The following is a 21,679-nucleotide window of genomic DNA, read 5'->3' on the forward strand; positions in this document are numbered from 1 at the left end:
TTCAAGGGTACACCTATTATAGATAAAAACGTCTTTTTATCTGCAATAACTTGTGATTAATTATGAGTTAACTACGGGCAAAATGTGATTAATCGCAATTAAATACTTTAATCCAGGGGTCGGAACCTTTTTGGCAAAGAGAGTCATGAAAGTCACATATTTTAAAATGTATTTCCGTGAGAGCCATATCATATTTTTTAACACCGAATACAACCAAATGTGTGTATATTGAAGAAAGACCAACAATTTTAGAAGATAATAAGTCTCTGAATTTATTCTTTTTAATAATGTTGTTATATTGAAGCTAACCAATAATAAATTAATTACTTTTTACCATTAATGCGACTTCTGGTGCTGCATGGTTTTGCGCCCTACTCCGTATCTTTGTTTCTTTTCCTTTTTTGTCAAAATGGTTGTCTCTGCACAATTAGCTAGCTGACTATTTGATTAAAGGAGGAAAACATGGGAAGGACAGCTGGCATTGCGCTAGAAAATCAAATGGATGGATTAAAATGCATTACAATGCATATTTTTAATGTATTTTTAACACTGTGATTTCTGTTTCACTTTAAAATGTCAGGAAAATAAATGAAAATAAACACATTTTATGATGTTGAGAAATGTCTGAGAGCCAGATGCAGTCATCAAAAGAGCCACATATGGCTCCCGAGCCATGGGTTCCCTACCCCTGCTTTAATCGATTGACAGCCCTAATTTGTATGTATAAACAGCTCCAGAGTAACTGAAAATTTAAACCAAGCTAAGAGAGAGCACGCATGTCTAAAAATCTATTTCCCTAACGCTTTAATAGTAGCAGAGCATTTGAAACACACTTTAACCGCATTATTATAAGCAATGAGGGGCTGCCTTCAAAGACACCACATCATTTAAGTTGGATTTGTGATTTGGACTGGAGTCAGACTGACAGTGACAGTTATGTCAAATTTACCCACAAAATCTACATCTTTAATGTACTGTATCTATTAGCATCCATCAGGTTTAAGAACAAACAGAGGTGCAAACCAAAAACGAATTGCTGTGTGCAAAACCTGCAGTACGAGAGCAACAGACGGAGAAGTGACAACTTCAAACTTTGCTGGGCAGCTACAGTTGCACAAAGAACCGTAAGTTGGACTAATACCTGTTGTGGCACACAAAGAAAGTTAGCTGAAGTGGATAAGTAGAGTAAATAACGTCATGTGAGCGTGTTTCAAGTGTGTTTTTTCGGGTATCTAAACAAACTAATGTAAGTGATCCCTTGTTTATCGCGGTCAATTGGTTCTTGACCTGAGCGTGATAAGTGAATTTCAGCGAAGTGGGATTCCTGATTTATGAATGGAATATTTAGAGCAGAGGTGTCCATTACGTTGATCGCCAGCTATCGGTAGATCGCCAAGGTAGTTTGGGTCGATCGCATAAACGTCACTTTGCAGTTGTCATATGACATCAGTCAGCTGATATTAAGCTCACCTCCTGATTCGCGCTTGCTTCCCCCGCAGCGTTTCAAGCTACACACGAAGATGCAACTTTCATCTTTATTATTGTGATTATGGATGAACTAACTCTGCGGTAACATGTCTATATCTATAACTAAAGTTATCTGTTCACTTGTAGCGGCTAGTTACGAAGAAATAAGTGTATTGTTTACTGGCTTTGCTTCATGTCATGAACTCTACTACAGAAATCAGTGTTTTCTACACGTTCGCTTCTTAAACTATTATTTCATGATGAAAATAAAAATGGGCCCACTGGTAAAACCTTTTCACTCTGTTGTCTTGACTTCGGCTGCATTGTCTTTTGCATCATCATTTTAAATTCTTGTATGTCGCTAATGTTTGATAGCAAACGCTAACTGGATGTAACGCATGAACTGTGTGCCCTAATGAACGTTACGTAGCTAATTTGACTGGCATATTACCAGTACTCAGGTTATGTACACAACTATTTAGGAGTTATCTTTATCTTTATTTCCATATTGAAGTGAATTATAATAGCAACTACTTTGATTACCTGTAAACTTTGAAAATGTGAATGTGAAATACTAATCATTCATATTTACAATAGAATTTCAGAGTTTATTGGTTACATTTTGTATATGTTATATGTTTTATAGAAAGAGGTAGATCATTTTGACTTGTACTTGCATGCTGAGAAAGTGTGTGCACTTCTGATATACATGTATAACATACATAAATACCTACTCATATTTTATTACAATAAATATAGTAAATATATATATACTTTCTAGTAGTAGGTAGATCTTTGGGACTTGGTCATTTTCAAAGTAGCTCGAAGGCTAAAAAAGTGTGAGCACCCCCGCTTTAAATGATTAAAGGTAGCTAATTTATCGATGCTCTGATGTCATAGTAAATGTCATACTTTGATAGGTTGAAAAATATCTACATTTCCTTATGTCAAGTGCTACTTCACGTTGTTGAAGATCGCGATTCTTGACATATGTTCACATGACCAGCACCATATATGGTAAATGTCATCGTTTAATTAGATGTAGTGTAAAGCATGTATATTAAATGACAATATTGGATTATTTTGATCAAGTCTCTTGGGTGTTTCACCAAACATTACAGTAACATTACTGGTGACACCGAGCGACCACTTTAGAATACTACATTTCAACCACGTCATTGAATGCATCTTGATATGCCTTATCGTTGTATTTTAGTTCCTTTAGTCATTTTTATGCTTGAAAATGCTTTATTTAGGCAAAAAATGTGTATTATGCTTAAATATGCATGTGTTTTAACTAATAATAGGCCATATTCAACCTCAAAACAGCAAGATTTATTAATTATTTTTTAAATAACATGAGCAAAAATGCAAAATTAACAATGGTATATTATTTGGTAAACAATAAACTGTACTTATGACTCGTAAGGACTTGAAAATTACACGCCAATGACTTCGGACATGACTTGACACGTCTTTGTCTTGAGACTTGACCGGAGACTTGGATTTAAAAACTTAATCCTTGCAAAAACACAGACTTTCTCCCACAGCTGTCATGAACATTAATGTAGCATAGCATAACATAACATAACACAACATAACATTAGCATTAACATTGAAAGACCTGACAGCCACGCTACCAATGCGCTACGCCAGGTCACCAACGTGGTGCCCGCGGCCAGGCAACCACGCACGACCACATGAGGCCCCCGCAAGGCTGCTTTTCATTCTTGTTTTCAGGTAATAATGTGAGAACGCTAGAAGGAAATGCACTGTGAAATATGAAATGTGAGTTGTGGATACCGGCATTTTGTTAATGTTCTGGTAAAACAAGCATATTTGCTTTGTTTAGGTTGACATAAGCTATGAACATCTATGGTACACAAATGAGTAGCTCTTGGCCATTTTCATTTTGCAAAAGTAGCTCTGACAAGAATTTAAATGTGTCGTTTCAATTTAAACGGCAGGAAAAGAAAGCAACATATGGGAGGTCCCTGGGAAAAACGGGAGGGTTGACAGATATGAGCATAACATAACATTTATAAAGATGTCAGTGTGCCCCAATGTCCTTATAGGAGTGGTGTCAGGTGATGAAGAGGAGGTGGAGTAAGGTGGGAGGAGTTTGTGAGGTCCACTTAAAAGGCCGAATGTGAACTCTCACTCATGTTTTTCAGGCACTTTGAAGAGAAGACATATTAACCATGTATATTTATGTATGTATACTTTACACATAGAGGTACCTTTTTACAGGTAAAGTAATATTAAACATAAAAAGAAGCAAGGGGGTCCATGATGCAGGACTACGAGGACCTGGTGTCCTTCCTGAAGACCTGGGGTCCCTACCAGAGACGTGTCTTGTCCCTGCTGTGTCTTGCTGTCATTCCCACGGGATACAACGTCATGTCACCCTTCTTCCTGCTGGCAACGCCCGTGCACACCTGCAGCATCCCCGCCCACGCCAACCTGAGCCAGGACTGGATCCAAACCAGCATCCCAGTCCAGGTCAGAAGCAGTTTGTCGTGCATAACAAGTTTATTTTCATAGAATGTGTGTATATAATTGATATTTCATAACTTGTATTGCTCATCTTGTAGTGAGCAGTCATATGCTTTAATATGTTTCATTTCCTGTTCTATGGTTATGATCACTTTTTCCTCTTAGCCCTTTTCCTCGCTGAACTGACGGTTTATACCACTGAGGCAGTTTTTTTCCTGAACGTTTTGGTGCTCCGGCGTGTTTAATTCTAAGTTCTTAACACTAGTTCTGTTATGTTACAAAAATTACTTAATTATTTACGTTTTAGCTCCTTCCTGGACTCTGAGTTTGGTTAGAACCGGTCCAGTTTGGCGTGATGCTGATCAGACATTAACCTGATGTTCTTGCTCAGCTGGTCGAAGGCCACATGCGGCGCAGCAGTTGTCACCGCTTTGAGCTGGCCTTCATCCAGAACCAGAGTGCACTGGGACTAGAACCAGGTCCCGGACCAGGATTAGACGTCCTGCTGTCGGGCCTGAAGCAGGAAGTTTGTAAGGACGGTTGGACCTTTAGCAAGGAGCACTACGAGTCCACTGTTGTCACTGAGGTACTGCTGCTGCTCTTCTTCCTTATCTTGGTCACATGATCACATCATCCCTTCCTCAGTTTAGTCTGGTGTGTGAGGACGAGTGGAAAGCACCTTTGACCTCTTTTGCCTACTTCTTGGGTGGACTGTGTGGATGCTTCATCTCGGGTCAGATCTCTGACAGGTACCTCCTCTTCCTCCTTGTTGTTTAGCTTTAATGCTAACAATGCCAACAATGTTTCGTTGAAGCTGAGATGTTAGCCTAGTACCTCCACCCGTGCCTTGAGTCACATGACAAAAATGTGTTTTCCTTCTTCAGGGTGGGCAGGAAGCCGGTTCTACTGGGTTCCATCGCCATGCTCAGCATCTTCAGCAGTGCTTTGGCCCTGGCGCCGTCCTGGGAGGTCTTCACCATCCTCTTCTTCATGCTGGGCTTGGGACAAATTAGCTGCTATGTCATCATCTTCGTGCTTGGTCTGTCTTTTTGCTTCTTGTTCCGACAAGGCTCTAGAATGGACACGTTCTGATTGTTTGTGCACAGGCTCAGAGATCCTGATGGGTCCAACCAGAGTTCTGTTCTCCAGCCTGGTTTTGCCCTTCTCTTACGTGTTGGGCATGTTACTGCTGCCTGGCACCGCCTACCTGACCCAAACCTGGCGTCTTCTGGCGCTGATCCTGGCCGTGCCTGGTCTGGCCTGTGTGCCACTGTGGTGGTGAGGAGCTCTCCTTGGAACGTCCACTTCATGTCCAATAAATCCACATGTACGTCCACACGTTGGACCTGATCCACTGAGAAAATCTTGTGTAGGCTTCTGCCTGAGTCTCCTCGCTGGCTGGCGTCTCATGGACGTCAGAGAGAGGCTGAAATTCTGCTGAGGTCGGCGGCCTTGGAGAACCGTGTGGAAGCTCCACAAATCATCTTCAACCCTGCCAAGGTGAGGATGCCTTGTGGTCCAGGTCCAAACGACTATCTTGGGTGGTCACTGTGGGGAGTCTCTGCAGGTGGAAAACCCAGCAAGGCACAAGTCCCGGTCTGTGGGTTTTTTGGACATGCTGAGGACACGGAAAGTTCGCCACGTCACGCTCATCCTGTGGCTGGTCTGGTGTGTTCTGATAGTGTCCACCTATCCTCTGACCCCCACAGGTAACGTTCTTGTCTTTTGTCAGGTTCTCCCTCAACGTCAGCTATTTCGGCACGTCTTTCAACATGTCCGGTCTGAATGGCAACCCCTTCCTCACCTACTTTTCGGTGTCGCTGGTGGAGCTGCCATCGTATGCCGCTAGCTGGCTGGCGGTGCGTTATCTTCATCGCCGCCTGTCCTTCGCTGGCTTCTCCCTGCTGGGGGCGCTAGCGCTGCTGCTCATTCAGATCACCATGAACAGTGAGTGTGTGTGTAGCCGGTGTCTCAGTTTGCACATTTACATACTTACACTTCTTTTGAGTGCATAACTGCTGTGCACTTAAAAATGGTGAGTGCGCAGTGATGCACACTTACCACACTAAATAGTCACAATCTTGGCTATGTACCAGAAGGGAACAAAGTGCGTAGTGTGCACAGTGTACCTATTTCCTAGTGCACTTTGGTCAGTGTGTATTGTCATCATCCTGCAGGTCATCCACAGGTAACCTTGTTCCTGGTTATGGTGGGTAAATTTGGTGTCCTGGCGGGCATCAGCGTCTTGTACACTTACAGTGGTGAGCTATACCCCACGGTGATCCGGAATACAGCCATGTCGTCCTGTGCCACCTTCTCCAGAATGGCTTCCTCTGTGTCGCCTTACCTGCTGCAGCTGGGTAAATCACACTCAGGTGATCTTCCACCAGACCTTCTCACACGATACTGAATATTTGTCTTGCAGCCGTGTTCAGTCAGTACCTGCCGTGGATCATCGTTGGTTCTCTGTCAGTCCTCGGCGTTGTTCTGTGCGTCTTCCTGCCCGAGACCTTCAGCAGGCCGCTTCCTGACACCATCCAACAGATGGCACCCACGCAGAGGTGAGTGGCACTGCACATGCTAGCCTAAAATCTGCTATGTTAGCAGCTATCAGTAGCTAAATTAGCTGTGTGACATGTAAGCATACAGCTCTCGTCCTCTCAGGTGTCCATGCACGCCTTGTGGTGCAAATGATGAAGTGAAACCCGCTGAGGATCAAACATCAATGCCTGAGATCGTCCTCACAAGTCACTTTTAACACGTCTGCTGAATGGCGCTGTTTTCACATGTTGTCCACCAGATGGGACTAGGAGCCGCTGACACGCTAAAGCTTAGAGAATTTTTAAATGAACGGAAAAATTCCATTGTAACACAAAGATGGTGTAACTTCCTGAAAAGTGTAAATGTAGCTTACGTTTCATCTGTTACATGGAAATGAACTGAAATGCTAAGGAGCATCCATCCATTTTCTGTACCGCTTGTCTGCTTGTTCACTGGTGTGCTGGAGCCTATGAGAATGTCATGTAAATGGATCATTAGTAAATGTTCCATTTTTGTTTCAGTAAAATCTCTCTCTCTCTCTCTCTCTCTATATATATATATATATACAGTAGCTAGTTAGTAGTAGTATATAGTAGTTAGCAAAAATAAAATACCCATACTATTAAAAAAGAAAAATGTTACTTTTTTCGTGTAGTCTTTCAACTTCTCAGGGATATGAACTGAAAAGGGGTGGTCTTTCTTTCTGTGGCCCCGCCTTGGATATACGTCAGTACAGTATATATTTTATGCAGACACCTTAAAAATAAAATAATTGTAAGTCTACGTGTGCTCGTTTGACTTGTACTGTATGCATAAGTGATGTAAGCTCATAAAAAATATATGAGAATGTTTTTACAAAATATCCAAAAGTTGAAGACAGTGAAGGAGAGGAGGACTGTTTCAGAATCTGGTAAAAAAAAAAAAATAAAATAAAATAAAAAAATTGTGAAACGAGTCTAACGAGTGAGTAAAATGTAGTTTTGGGGCAATATATTTAACTGTATACGACGTTGTATTTTTATATATACACCTAATGTATATTGTATAGGGATAAATAAATGGTCACCTAATAGAAAATGGATTTGAAATCGTAGATTAGCCTTTAATTTTGAAGAGCACCAAAACGGAAGACGCAGTCCTTCATGGCACGTCATTGCGCATGCACCAAGCAGCCAGCTGCAACACCGCCTGTTTCTGCTTCTCAGCTAGCAGAGCAGAGCCGCTAATCTTCACCCTGCGGGGTGCGAAAAAACCTTCAACATCTGGAGGGAAACCGTTGGATCAAGAGGAAACTTCTGGGAGACAGACCGAATCCCGCAGAATGCCAAAGATCTGACTGAAAGGTACGTAAAGACAATAGTTAGCTCGATAGTCGTTACTGATTGATCGCCGAGTTATCGATACGGAGACGGATGATTCGGCTGCTGGTGAATGTAGGTCATTGTCTCTGGGCCGAGCCGAGCTCAGCCGGAACAAACCGAGTCCGACCGAAGACACATGGTTTATGAAGATGATCTGACAGCTACTCCTTAAACTACAGTGATTGTGTCACTAGTGAACAACACTCTGAGGCTGTGTTGGACGCGTGGACCTTCTACAGTCAACTTCTGGTCCACTAACGTGTCTGGACAGATGTCTCAGCAGGTTAGAATGGAAGCCAGCAGCATCCTGCCGGTCCTCAAAAAGAAGCTTGCCTTCTTGTCAGGTACACGCACCCACTTTTTGGACAGCAAGTGCACATTTTGAGACTATTTAACAAAAAATGTCTTTCAGGTGGCAAAGACCGGCGCAGTGGTCTGATTCTGACCATCCCTCTTGGCTCTGATCAGACCAGCATGGAGGAGCTGAGCGACACGCTGGACTATCTGCTTAGCATCCCAAGGTAGACACACACGAACTGTACATCAGGCTTAAAGGATCACTGTGACTTGGACATGTTTATTTCATATTGACTGATGATGGGACGTTTCCCAGACAGTCTGAGCTGATCAAGTCTCAGGCTGTGTCTCAACTGGCGCTCTTCTATACTAACACTTCATCATAATAACTGTAATTTATTAAAGAAATAAATGACAATTTATTAAAAATATATATAGCTTTTTCCCTTACAGTGTTACTAAGGCTTAACAAGCAACATTATTATTATTATATATCATTCAGTATGTATATAAGAAAACAATCATTAATTCAACTAATCACCCAGAGAAACAAATTAGCTTAAAGATATATTGTGTGGGAGTCCCACACAATATACACTTAAGTCTTGTTCCATGTTGTGTTTATTTACAACCAGTGTAATACATCTACAGCACACATACCTGCCTTTGTTTTTGGGGAACTTGAAATATGACAAATCTGGTCTTTTGGACCGTCTATTTGAGCAATTAATGGCTGAGGAGTGTGCCGAGGACATGTTTTCAATGCAATTTTTCTGGATTCTGCCCCTTATAATGGCAGCCAAACCCGCCCAGGGCATAATATGGAAGTGGATGCCGAGTCGGCTCTCCTGTTGTATAATCTTCTTGCTTACCACTGGAGCAGGAGTGATATGGGATTTTGGGGCTCGATGCCAATATTGGGGCTGGAAAAAAGCCGATATCTGATATCAGCCAGTATCCAATATATTGGCCTATTAACCGATATATCGGTTATATACTGTATGAAATAAAATGTATACACACAGGATACTGTATATACTGTACATGAATATAAATTCTTAGAACACCCTAAATACGATTCAACACAAAGAAGCGGAACACTACTAAATGAAAATAAGGAAGTTTAATTAGTAACTCTGTCAACATAAGGACATGCCACTTTGTGATTTACTTTTAGGTGTTGCCTCAAATTTGTAGTGTTCTTTGCTTTGCTGGTGCTGGAGCCCTGGCTAACTTGCACAGTGCAGATGTTGTATCTAACATAATACCTGCTGAGTGTTTTGTTCGTTTTGTGAACTGAGTGTCCCATGACACCCCTAATACTTACTGAAGTGTACTATCAGAAGTATTCTATTTGAGACACATTATCAGACTTTCAGAAACAGAAATACAGTGGTACCTTGGTTTACGTTATTATTTTGTTTCAAAACGTCCGACAAAAAAAATACTTTTATGAAAACAGAAGCAATTTTTCTAAAATGATGTAATCCAATTAACCCATTACAGATACCCAAAGGTATTAACAAAAACATTTTCATAGACTATAATTATAGTTTCACATGCAGAAAACAACGACACCATTGAATGAAATGGATAAATTAACATTTAAGATAATTTGTACCTTTTTATTGAAGACTTGTTGGCCAGGAGCGGAGAGGAGGAGACACCATCTTCGTACTTTGCGATGTGTTCTTTTTTTTTTTTAATTCAATAGTGTTTCTCACTTTCTTTATGAAATTGTTGGCACTCGCAACTCGCAAGCCAGAGGATCCCAGAGGGAGGCTGACGCCATTGCACCACCCCAATGAATGCATTAATCAGATGCAATGCATTGTGGGAAAATTTGTTTTTTTTTTATATGAAAGTCATATTGGTACCTGTTTTTATATTTGTAAGTTATACTTTTTGAGTGTTAAGTTGCTGTGTGATGAGTTTAGTGTTAATGGTAAGATGACAAGACCTCCTGCGCTTCCCAATGTGTTGACAAGCTTGTTGTGAGTGCACTGATACAGTAGCTCGTGATTGGCTTCTGCTAAAGAGCTACAGTTTGCTCACTGACTCGTGAGGGCACAGTATTTAAACAATTATTAGTTCTGAAGTAAAGGAAATGCCACGAGATTGGCATTCAGCCAAAAATTAGCCGCACCGCTGTATAAGCTGCAGGGTTCAAAGTTTATGAAAAAAGTAGCGCCTTATACACCGTAATTTGCGGTAGTTTGTTACACGCAATGTTGTACAATAACCGAGACATTGTGTGAAAACCGGGGCAAAATTATGGAGACATTTTTTCTCAAACACTGAGGTTTGACTGTAACAATGTAATTAGGGGTGTCCCGATCCGTTATCGGATATCGACCTGATATCAGCCCAAAAAAAACAATATAGGATTATATCGGCCCAATCTAAAATCTCAGACATTGGCACTGCGATACGAGCAGTCCATCCTAGACTCCGCGCCATCACTTCTATTCATCATGCAGAACCCACGTGATCACAACAACAGAGTGTGCTAGCGTGTACTAGATCGAATCGGATCGGAAGTAAAAAAGTTGTATTGGGACACCCCTAAATGTGTATGTCTCGTCAGTGACAAGTGTAAGGCGCGTGGTTTCACCGTCATCGTGGACGGCCGCAGGTCGCAGTGGAACACGGTCAAGACAGTGGTGCTCATGCTGCAGGTACGCACCAACACACACACACACACACACTATCTTGCGAACACGCTAACAATGCATGGCCACCATCGTAGAATGTCATCCCAGCTGAGGTGTCGCTGGTGTGTGTGGTGAAGCCTGATGAATTCTGGGACAAGAAAGTGACGCACTTTTGCTTCTGGAAGGAGAAAGACCGTCTGGGCTTTGAGGTAAGCAGACTAGCGGTGTTATGTCAGGTGTTGCTATGTTTTTGTGGATGGGGAGGAGCTGAACGATACTCTGCTCATACGAAAGTCACAGGCTGTGTCTCAATTGGCTTGCGTTCGTCGCTACACTTGGTCTTTTGAGTGTGTCAGTGTGCAACTGCACACTACACTTATCGAAGTGTCCTGATGGAAGTAGTCAATTTGGGACAGAGCCCGACATGTCCATTATTAGGATTAAATGATGTGTGTGTGATTGTGGGTCATCCTCCTTCACGACGACACCAACACACACCAGTCATCATGGCGACCCACTTCTCTTCGTGTGTTGGCTCCTCTGCCGTTTCCATGGTAACCAGAGCGGGATGGATCATCTTGGAATGTTCCACAGTCAAGGTGTCTCTTCCTGTCCTGCTTCCTACCAGGTGATCCTGGTCTCGGCCAATAAGCTGACTCGCTACATTGAACCCTCTCAGCTGACGGACGACTTCGGAGGAGGTTTGGACTACGACCACAGCGACTGGCTCAGCAAGAGACTGGTCACTAAATGTTCTTGTTAAAAAAAAAAACAACAAAGTATTCAATAATATGTGCATGTTGCCATGGAGACTGAACTTCCTCTGCGTGTGTGTGTGTGTGTGTGTGTGTGTGTGTCAGGTGTTTGAGAAGTTCACCAAGGAATCGACATCACTGCTGGACGAGCTGTCAATCATTAATGACAGTGACAAGAGTGCCGACAAGGACAAGTATGTGCTTTACTGTCTTCTGTGTCGTTGTCCAACGTATGTTTATGATGACGGTACATGACATACTGCATATTTTACTTTGTGCTAGTTCAGGAACCAACCTCATACTAGGACCTTTCTTCTAGTATCTTGTAGTTTAACTGTTTTGTGTGTGTGTGTGTGTGTGTGTGTGTGTGTGTAGGTCAGCTGATAGTATCCTCCTTCCGTCCTTTGACCCAGAGACTGTCCTCCAGACAGGTAAATGTGATCGTAACTTAATTTGAGGATACAAAGATGGAGGAAGTGTGGGTTTCTGTGTGACACAAACCTTGACATCTCACCTTTTTGTTGTGACATTTGTCTTTGTAAGAACATTTTAGCTGGTCCACATAATTAAAACATCTGCTCCTTTCACCCTATTAGATGTGTGTGTGTGTGTGTGTGTGTGCGCGCGCGTGTGTGTGCGTGTGTGTTAAAGGAATCTTTGTTTATGGTACCATCCTCCTCCTTGCTCTCAGTCAAACACACTTTCTTCTCTCCTTTTGTCCATCTGTTTCTGTGTGTGCGTGTGCGTGTGTGTAGGTCATGAGCTGTTGTCAGAGCTGCAGCAGAGACGTTTTAACGGTTCAGAGGGAGGAGGAGGAGGCGCAGGAGGACAAGGACAAGGAGGTGAGGAAGATGAGTTTCTGCCAGCCTGGTACTAACATAACACAACCTGGTACTGTCATGCTAGCCATGTTTGTGTGATGTGGTTTAGCGAAGGTGCTGATTGCTAGTATGTATTTTCAGCATGTAAACAGGAAGGATGGGTGTTTAAGGATTGATTGGTTGCGTGAAACCGATTCCGAAGTAGGCCCTAAGTGTAAGGATTGTTTCCAAAGTAGGCTGCTGTGGAATGGGATCAAATCCCTGCAGCATTTTTCCAACATACGCCGATCAGCTTGACTGAGCCATGCTGGTCCAGGTCCAGATGGGCTGTCAAGTGTCTCTGCCAGCTGTTGGCCTGCGTCCACATGAGACGCTCCAAAGCTTCACGTGTCCTCAATGGTTCCACGCATCCCCGAATCTGACCGCGTTGTCTGACCTCCAGGTCCAACATGGCGACCCATGGAGGAGGAGCTTCTGGCCCAGCCTCAGGTCATGAAGCTGTTGGACTCGCTCAGGGAGCAGTATACCCGCTACCAGGAGGTGTGTCGCCAACGCAGCAAGCGCTCTCAGCTGGACGACATCCACGCCAAAGTCATGCAGGTGACACGCACACTTCCTGTCTGCAGTCTTGGACGCTCACACGCACAGACACAAATTGTTAGTGCAGAGAGAATCTTGGAGATGAGCCTGGGGTTGCCATGGTATCATCAGCATGTCGGTCGCTAGCCTGGAGGATTTGGGGCAGGGGGCTGCTGGTGGCCTAGTTCTAGATAACACATTGTGTGTGTGGGTGTGCGTGCGTGTGTGTGTAAGACACTGCTGACCTGCCAAATACAATCACACACACGACATCCGGAAGTGAAATCTTCGCTCTCCCCAAGTTGCCACCTCCATCCTGGTTAAATAGCGTGCTCTGTGTCCCACTAGGTGGTCACATGGTTGCAGGGTCCGGGCTCCGAGCTGCTGAAGACCCACCAGGCCATTGGAGACTCCATACGAGCAGCGCAGGCCCTGCAACAGAAACACGAAGAGATCGAGAGCCAGCACAGCGTACGTCCGAGCACGCACACACAAACACACTGACAGGACTGTGCCATCACCTCACATACTCACATGCGCACACAGGAGTGGTTTGCCGTCTACGTGGAGCTGAACCAGCAGATCGCTGCCTTGCTAAGCGGCGGTGAAGAAGAGGAAGTGGCAGAGCTGAAGGCGCTGCAGACGCAGCTGAGCGACGTCTGCTACCAGCAGGCGGCGCAACTGGAGAGCCGACAGAACGTCCTGCAGGCGGCGCATAGCTTTCACAGCGCCGCACAGGAGGTGACCTAGCTTAGCTTGATTGTCCATCCATCCATCTTCTATGCCGCTTATCCTCACTAGGGTCACAGGTATACTGGAGCCTATCCCAGCTGACTTCGGGCGAGAGGCGGGATACACCCTGGACTGGTCTAGCTTGAATGTAAACCTTCTAAACTAGGCCTTGATTTATTGGCTGTATCTCAAATGGAATACTTCCTCTGTATCTTCATCTTAGCTTAGCATATTTTACCTTAGCTTAGCACCAACATGGTCCATTGACACGACAGTTAAAATTAGTATGCATGTCTGTTTGTGATATCCCAGCTGTCCCAGCAGCTGGACGGTCTACTGGGCATGCTCTGTGCAGACGTGGCACCGGCGGACGGCTCTGCCATTCAGCAGAACCTCAAACTGCTGGAGGAGAAGCTGCAGAGCGTGGGTTAGTATTTTTTTCTAAAGACACAAATCTGTGATTGGGCTTTTTGCTGTGACCCCTGCTTTCCCTGCAGAGTCGGGGCTTGCATCCTTGCGTCAAAAGGGGACACTCTTGTTGGAGCAGATGTGCAGCCAAGCCTCATGGCCGCTGGACGAGGGCGAGAGTCCAGCCGGAGAACAACAGGAGAATATTCAGCAGATTCACGCTGTCATGGAGGAGATGCAACTACGTAAACAGAGGTAACACTCGCCTCCGACCTCTACTTTGCCCTGGTACCTAATAATGTGGCCCAAGAGTGTCATTTTTCTGTGTGTGTGTGTGTGTGTGTGTCAGGTGTGAGGACATGGTGGACGTGAGGAGGCTGAAGATGCTTCAGATGGTCCAGTTGTTCAAATGTGAAGAAGATGCTCTGCAGGTGGAAGGAAGACATCACATGACATCACTGTGCTTCCTTCACACGTGCACATCTTCATATATATATCTATTTGTGTGTGTGAGAGCAGGCAGTGGAGTGGCTTGGTGAGCTGCTGGACGCTCTGTTAAAGACGCATGTGAGACTTGGTGATGACTCCCAAGAGACAAAGTCCATGTTGGACAAACACAGGAAGTTTGTGGATGTAGCTCAGGTGAGACAGGAAGCGACATACAACAGTGTCACATGGTCTGCTCACATGCCCTTTACTTTTTGCCGTTTGCTTTCTTAGTCCTTGCTCCTTGTAATGTGGTCCTCTGGCCTAGGTCTTTTGATCTTTGGTCCTCAAACCTCACTCAATCTTAGCGCCTTAATCCTTAGCTCCTTGGCCCTTACTCCTCAAGCTTTGCTCCGCCTCCACCTTTCATCCTAGCTCCTCATTTCTCAGTCCTTACTCACGCCTTGTTCTTTGGTGCTCTGTCCAAGATCTTTTGGTCCTTGGTCCTCAAGGCTTACACACGCCTATCACCTTGGTCCCAGTGCTATCTTGTTGCTCCTCTGTCCTTAATCCTAGCTCATGCTTCCTCACTCCTCTATTTCTCAGTACTCACTCCTCACTCTTAGGTCCTTGACCGTTGCTCCTCTGAGTGCATGTAAAACCTTTGAGATCCTTGATTGACTTCCAGGTTAAAAGATGAAGGCAGGAAAACCTAATAAGCGGTGATGCTGACATCCTTTACTTTTCCCCCTCGTTTCCACTAGAGCACATACGACTACGGCCGCCAGCTGCTTCAGGCGACGGTGGTGTTGTGTCAGTCGCTGCGCTGCACCACACGCTCGTCCGGCGACACCCTACCCAGACTCAACCGCGTGTGGAAGCAGTTCAGTGTCAGTGCCGATGAGCGCCAGCATCGCTTGGAGCTTGCGCTTGATTTCCACAACGCAGCTGAGAGGGTGAGAGCTTTTAAAAGTGTGAACTGATTCCATAGCAAGCACATACAGATGCTGCTGCTGATTGCTAACTTGTCTGCGTGTGTGTGGTTCAGGTGTTACAGGAGCAGCATGTGGCGGTGGAGTCTCTGGATGATGTCGACACTTCAGGGAAAACTCTGTTGGACAGACTGAGCATGTCCGTCATCTTCCCGGATGGGTACGTGCATGGTTGTCACTTACACACATAAACGCCCGCACACTAAGTGTAGTTCTGTGTGCGACGTCAGGAGCGAGCAGTGTTTTGGGAGTCCGGGTGACACGGCGGCAGCAGCTGAGGGCATCAGAGAGCGCCTCTTGCTGGTGGAGGAGCGGCGGCTGCAGCTGCAAGGGGCGGAGGTTGGCGAGCGTGGAGATGGGCTTCATGGGCTGGACGTCATCGGGGAAGAACTCAGCGAGAAGGAGGAGCCAGATGATGATGATGACGAGGACGAAGAGGAAGCGAGGCCAAGGGATGAGGTGTCTGAGCAGGAGTGCTGACTGGTTGTAGCTGGTTAGCCAAGGCAGCTAATTGATGCTAACAGATTCTTTTCTTTGCTTCCATTAAACGAGACCTGTTTCCTAGCATGCTCCTTGTATTGATGAGGGGGCGGGGCTTGACCTGTCTCCTGCCTGTGTGCCTCTCCCCCCATGTTACTGTCAGCTTTTATTCATGAATGAAGCAGTGGGCTTGGAAGGGGTCGAGGTGACCTCATTTCATGAGCCATTCGGTGAGATGTCAAAGTGAAGGATGCATTCAGGTGATCATTCGAGCGGCTTGCCTTCTTTGTGGGACTCAAACCTACTCTCTCTGCCACCTCCCCCACAGGACTGAGTTGAACTTTGACCTCTGCTGGGCTGGTGCCTTCTATAAATGCTTTTGTTTTTTAATTTATTTGACTTTTTTTAAAGCAGACATTCTCAAATGTTGAATGTGTTGACTTTGCCTGCTTGATCTTCTCCCCCAACATTAATATTCATGACATTATTGTGACATCATAAAAATAAAGAAGCTTTTTTTATTACAGACTTGAGAATCCTAGGAAATGCGTATACATCTCGTGTCTTTATTAGCTAACTTTGTTCATGTTTTGTAAGAACGTGCTCAACATTTCCGACCACCAACAAAAAACAGTGCCGCCTGCCGGCTAGAAACTCTTAACCGCCGCACATTAGCCTGATCCAGATCTGCACGACGCCAAACATTACACATGGAAGGTATGTATAACATATAATTAGGTGTGTCCACACTTTCCCCACCGAGGGCTACAGACTGAAAAATAAAGTGATGCATTTTGATATTTTTGTAAAAAGGGAGCAAACGTTCTATATAGTTTTTACAGCCAAAACTTTGTGTTAGTTATTAGTATTGACACTTAAGCCATTTACCTTTACATTGTGCCTTCTTGCACTATTTTACGTTACCCCATGTTGCCGTCTTTATTTTTGTAATTTTATTTCTACAATTTGCCGCGGCCGCGCTTTGTACACCCCTGCTGTGAATCGAGTATAGGTGGTAAAACCATTTGGTTGCACATTTTTAATCAGAAGTGGTAAAAACACTTGTCTGTGTGGATTTTAAAGAAACATTAGCGGTTACTGACTTGTCTGACTTTTGTTGCTGCTGATGTTGCTTGGGCGACTAAAAGCTAACAAGACTTAAGTCTTGTCTCGTCGTCGTCACACTTTTTGCGAACATTAAAGAACTTTAGAACTTCGTAGTTGGAAATTGTGACGTTAAGGTCGTGCTGTATTGGAGTGCTGAGGTGAAAAATGCAAATAATGCGCGAGTGTGTCAGTTGTCAGGATGGCCGAGCGGTCTAAGGCGCCAGACTCAAGGTGACAAACCTTCCTCTGTTGGGACTTCTGGTCTCCGAATGGAGGCGTGGGTTCGAATCCCACTTCTGACAATTCTTTTTTTTTCACTTTTCAAGTGCAATAAACACGAAATACAATCGTCTCTTTTACTAACTAACTTGCTAAATCGTGGTAACCACGCTACACGGCCATCTTTGTAGTACTTTTTTGTTTGGATCAGCTTTCTACAGTGGCCGATATTGTCTTTTTAATCATCCTATGTCACAGGTGGATTTAGCACGATTAATTTCATAAACTGCATTAGTCACGATTCAGGGGCTCCGTAAATTACATAATCATCTTGAATCAACTATTATTTTCCACCCACATAAACAGAGTGGCATAAACTGTATGTACATAATATCAGGACAGCAAATGGAGTCACATTTTAAAGTAACATAAAATAATAAAAATAAACATAACGTCTAAATCTATAACGTATATATTTTTTAAAATAACTTTTAAAATCTATTGTATGTGGATATACACTAGGTGCCATGTTTTGTTGTCTATCCACTAGATGGCAGTCTAGGACAACCGCCACTCACAGGACACATCATTAGGTACACCAAAATGCAAGCTAGACAAGGTGATCCACATATTATAATTCAAAAATTAATAGCACACCTCCCAGGTAATCCAAAGTGTAATTGAAAAATATTTTTTGTAAGTGACCCTCTGTGTAGCTAAACGTTAGAAACAGCTGTCGATAAAATACAGTAGAAGAATACAAAACTGTGCACCGAATTCTTCTTACGTAGGAGACAGCTCGGCGTTCCGCAACATTTAGCAGCAGGTGTACCTAATGAAGTGTCCAGTGAGTGTGGTTTATGTTAAAACTGATGACATAAAAACACTTGAGATTTAAATTTTAAATTTTGTAACATTTTTGTAAAATTAGATTAGCATCATGGTGCTAACAATAAGGACAGTAAAAATGATGACCTGCGGAGGTTACAGGGTGGTCACGGACCCATAAAAAGGTCACATGACTGACTGTTTTGCACGTTAGAGTCCTTGTCCATCCACAGGTTGTGTTCCCATGAGTGGGGGGGGGGACTGAGAGGTCCATGTTGGGGGGTCCAGTCACTTTGTCAGGACAAATGTGAGGATTTGGGGGCCGCGCTAAGCTACGAGTGCTAATTGTTTGTGTGCCAAGAGACTCCCCTCAATCAGCCGGGTCTGGACCCTCAAGTGACCCCTCCCTTTTGTCTGCACGAGACTTGAACCTGACACGTCGGACCTTGGAGTGGACTCGGGGGGGGTCTTTATCCTGACGTGGAATTAAATGTTTTTTTTTTCTTTGCTCAAATCTTGTAACATTCCAACACCACTGCAGGCAAGGGTGGTATTTTCATTGGGGGGGGTCAAGTCCATGCCTACCTGGTCAACAACGAATGGACCAGGACCACCACAGCTTCAAGTGTCCCATCTGATAGAGTGGCAACCCCCCCCCATTGAGGACCCCCACACTCCTTGCATGTTGTTCTGATGGCATGCTGATGAGAGGATTAAGACTTTTTTTGAGGTGGGGGTGTGGGTACTGCATCAAGTCAAGAGCTGTGTGGAGGAAGAAAAGATGTGTGGAGGTGCGAAGCAGAACTGGACTACAATCATGGACTATGATGATGTCGTCAGGACTTCAAGATGTCTGCTGGACTACGATCATGTCACCAAGGACGAGGACTAGAGGGCGTGTCGCATGTGGTGGCATCATCATGTGATAACATGATGATGATCAACAATGGACTATAATGATGTCTCACTGGAGAGGAAGTGGTTTAAATATGCAACACCTTCGTTTTTGGGCAAAATAAATACATAAAATAAATGTGCTCAAGGAGAAGTAACATAACTGTACTTCTCAGGTGGCCGAAAGCAGAGCCAAAATACCTGGTCCGAGACGCCAATCGGGGCTTTTGGCAGATAAAACTTGAGCTTGAAGCTCAGCCCATTAAATACCCCCGTTGCAAGGTTCAGGTTCCTGCGTTTGGGGTTTCGTCAGTGTTCCAGAGGGCTATTGCTCAGATGTGTGAAGTTCTGGAAGGTGTTGTAAACGTCACAGACGACTTGCTGGTGTGGGAAAACCGTGTAAGAGCACGATCAAGGACTCAAGTTATTGTTGGAGAGAGCAAAGGACAACAATTTGAAATGTAACAAAAACAAATGCATCATCAGGACAGTCGTCAATCGCCACATTGCGGTCCGAATTACTCTATCGTGGTTTTTAAAAAACATATTAATAAACCATATTGTTTTGTGGTTGAAGACAGCCCATAAGTAAATAAACATGCATATTTACACATATTTTGTATATCTGATGCCTAAATGAGGCATTTTCAAGCATAAAAATGGCTAAATGAATAAATACATTGAGAAGATGCATTCAAAAATGTGATGCTATGTAGTATTATTCTACACTGGTCTCTAGGTGTCAGTAATGTGGCAGGCTTGATACCCGGAACAACAAGCTTTTATTGCAGGTTTGAATGATCTCACAACAGGCACAATAATATTAACATAATCATCATCATAATAATTAGAATAATAACACTGGCTATGATTGGCTGGCAACCAGTCCAGGGTGTACCCCGCCTCTCGCCCCGAGTCAGCTGGGATAGGCTTCAGCATGCCCCCTCCCTCGTGAGAATAATCAAATTAATCAGTTTTCAAATGAATTAATCACGATTAATCACCATTTGCTACTATGTGTGAAATACGCCCATTTTTGCTTTTTTATGAACAGAAAGATGAATGCCAGAACACAATAATAGTATGTACAGTTGTCTGTATTAATTCAATGTTATTAAATGATAAAACATTTATTACATTTAAATCACGCTAAAAGATAGCACTTGTCTGAAAATGTAGCCTGAAGCTAGTCTCTTTAATCACATTTTAACGGCATTATTATGAGCCATTGAGGGGTTGCGTTCAAATGTAACAATGTAACTTATGTTAAATTCACATGTTTTGAGTGTAGATGGATATCCGGGCATACTTTAATGCAGCACGAGTTACGAAGTGAGAGAGAAGAATATCCACTTCCTGTTTTTCTTTGTATTTCTGTTTAATTAGACCACACATACACATAATAAAGACGATATTGTGATTTTCGGAGTGTCAGTGAATGCAACTCGCTGTGGTCGAGTGAAAATGATGAAGTGTGGTTCCCAGTACGAGTAGGACGAGAGGGACGTTTGTGAGATGGAGGTACGTATACGATGTTGGAATTGCAATGCTGTTGATGTGTTCAGGTAGGAACGACGTTATAAAAGAGCGTCAGACGCTGTGTGACTGTGGGGAGCTCCATGGAGCCGCCGTCTGTCGTCATAACAGAGAGGCGTGGCTTGCCATGATGCGCATGCGTTAATTCCACGAAAAAAGTGTAACGTCATGAATTAAATTAGTTGCCGCCGTTAATGCTTTTTGACAGCTGGCGGATTTTTTGACGGATGTCATTTATCCATTAAATGAAATATCCTATATTGTACGTGCTCGTCAACAACATGTGAGTGGTGACTGTAATCACCACTGTAAACAAAATGTAATCACCATTTTTCACCATTTGGGTTTTCTCCGGGGACTCCGGTTCCAAAAAGTGGTTAATTGTCCACAGGTATGAATGCAAGCGGGATTGATTGTTTGTCTCTATGTGCGCTTGGCCGTTACCCCGCCTCTCCCCCGGAGTCAGCTGGGATAGGCCCCAGCATAACCTAATTAGAAACGTAGCTAAAATCATTCAGTAGTTCACAATTCCACCCAATGTTGCAGTAAAGATAATTACACATAATTCCTCAATAGTGACGACCTCATCACAGACATGGCACGTCGGGGCAGAAGCCTGAAGACAGTCACGAGTGGAAACGACAGCACATTCATTCTAAATGCATTGTAACTTTGAACACGCTAACACAGCCGCGCTAGCTCTTTTATCAGAACGGCGGCGAACGACGTCTTTGCGTCCTCGTCCTCCTGTCAGACACACTGACTCTCCTTGTTTCCACTTACAACCCCCTCGTCACAGACGCCCGCACCCCTCCACCCGCCCTGCCTGTCAGGCCAATACAATGGTGCGGCATTAGCATGCTAATGAGGCCGCCAGGTGGCCCGCTAGACAGCTCAATTAAAGAGCTCGTTAAAGAGGCCTTGAGTGACAGGACACAGGAAGTCACATGGATGCGGCTAACAATGCTAACAGGGCTAACGAGGCTAACCGCCCTTCAAACGTGGCCTTTTGGGGAGACGCCATCATTAAGTGGACAACGAGCGTAATGAAGACAACAGCACTTCTAAACGAACTGACCTGGTTGC

General features: G+C 44.0%; 2 protein-coding genes and 1 non-coding gene across 4 annotated transcripts; all 3 read left to right on the top strand.

Annotated features, from left to right (window-relative positions):
* Window positions 1-3,756: 3,756 nt before the first annotated feature.
* LOC129187666 (organic cation/carnitine transporter 2-like) lies at window positions 3,757-7,234 on the top strand. Its single transcript, XM_054787250.1, has 11 exons — window positions 3,757-3,969; window positions 4,355-4,549; window positions 4,609-4,712; window positions 4,848-5,002; window positions 5,070-5,241; window positions 5,337-5,463; window positions 5,531-5,631; window positions 5,696-5,910; window positions 6,141-6,323; window positions 6,389-6,524; window positions 6,628-7,234. The coding sequence occupies exons 1-11, from the start codon at window positions 3,757-3,759 to the stop codon at window positions 6,719-6,721; spliced, it is 1,695 nt and encodes a 564-aa protein (XP_054643225.1). The 3' UTR covers window positions 6,722-7,234.
* A 423-nt stretch (window positions 7,235-7,657) lies between these two features.
* sestd1 (SEC14 and spectrin domains 1) lies at window positions 7,658-16,558 on the top strand. 2 transcript variants are annotated; one of them, XM_054788221.1, is made up of 19 exons: window positions 7,658-7,847; window positions 8,060-8,209; window positions 8,278-8,386; window positions 10,750-10,840; window positions 10,912-11,025; window positions 11,445-11,558; window positions 11,677-11,765; window positions 11,947-12,002; window positions 12,327-12,413; window positions 12,835-12,992; window positions 13,320-13,442; window positions 13,518-13,712; window positions 14,016-14,130; window positions 14,201-14,366; window positions 14,461-14,542; window positions 14,631-14,753; window positions 15,302-15,493; window positions 15,586-15,689; window positions 15,760-16,558. In XM_054788221.1, the coding sequence occupies exons 2-19, from the start codon at window positions 8,137-8,139 to the stop codon at window positions 16,007-16,009; spliced, it is 2,241 nt and encodes a 746-aa protein (XP_054644196.1). In that variant the 5' UTR covers window positions 7,658-7,847; window positions 8,060-8,136; the 3' UTR covers window positions 16,010-16,558. The 2 variants fall into 2 exon arrangements, with proteins under 2 accessions (XP_054644196.1, XP_054644195.1); XM_054788220.1 differs by having other exon boundaries at window positions 8,137-8,209.
* A 751-nt stretch (window positions 16,559-17,309) lies between these two features.
* Window positions 17,310-17,418, top strand: trnal-caa (transfer RNA leucine (anticodon CAA)). Its single transcript has 2 exons — window positions 17,310-17,347; window positions 17,373-17,418. It is a non-coding gene; the product is annotated as a tRNA-Leu (tRNA).
* The last annotated feature ends 4,261 nt before the right edge of the window (window positions 17,419-21,679 follow it).

This window comes from Dunckerocampus dactyliophorus, chromosome 9 (genome assembly GCF_027744805.1).
Source record: "Dunckerocampus dactyliophorus isolate RoL2022-P2 chromosome 9, RoL_Ddac_1.1, whole genome shotgun sequence".
In the NCBI taxonomy this organism is placed as follows: Eukaryota; Metazoa; Chordata; class Actinopteri; order Syngnathiformes; family Syngnathidae; genus Dunckerocampus; species Dunckerocampus dactyliophorus.

What these genes read in the sequence shown, in the direction of transcription:
- LOC129187666 (XM_054787250.1), top strand. Translation starts at nt 3,757, where the DNA reads ATGATGCAGGACTACGAGGACCTGGTGTCCTTCCTGAAGACCTGGGGT. An exon ending in CATTCAGATCACCATGAACA is followed by an intron (nt 5,911 to 6,140) that starts GTGAGTGTGTGT and finishes ATCATCCTGCAG; the next exon opens with GTCATCCACAGGTAACCTTG. An exon ending in CAGATGGCACCCACGCAGAG is followed by an intron (nt 6,525 to 6,627) that starts GTGAGTGGCACT and finishes TCGTCCTCTCAG; the next exon opens with GTGTCCATGCACGCCTTGTG.
- sestd1 (XM_054788221.1), top strand. Translation starts at nt 8,137, where the DNA reads ATGTCTCAGCAGGTTAGAATGGAAGCCAGCAGCATCCTGCCGGTCCTC. An exon ending in GTGAAGAAGATGCTCTGCAG is followed by an intron (nt 14,543 to 14,630) that starts GTGGAAGGAAGA and finishes GTGTGAGAGCAG; the next exon opens with GCAGTGGAGTGGCTTGGTGA. An exon ending in TCCACAACGCAGCTGAGAGG is followed by an intron (nt 15,494 to 15,585) that starts GTGAGAGCTTTT and finishes TGTGTGGTTCAG; the next exon opens with GTGTTACAGGAGCAGCATGT.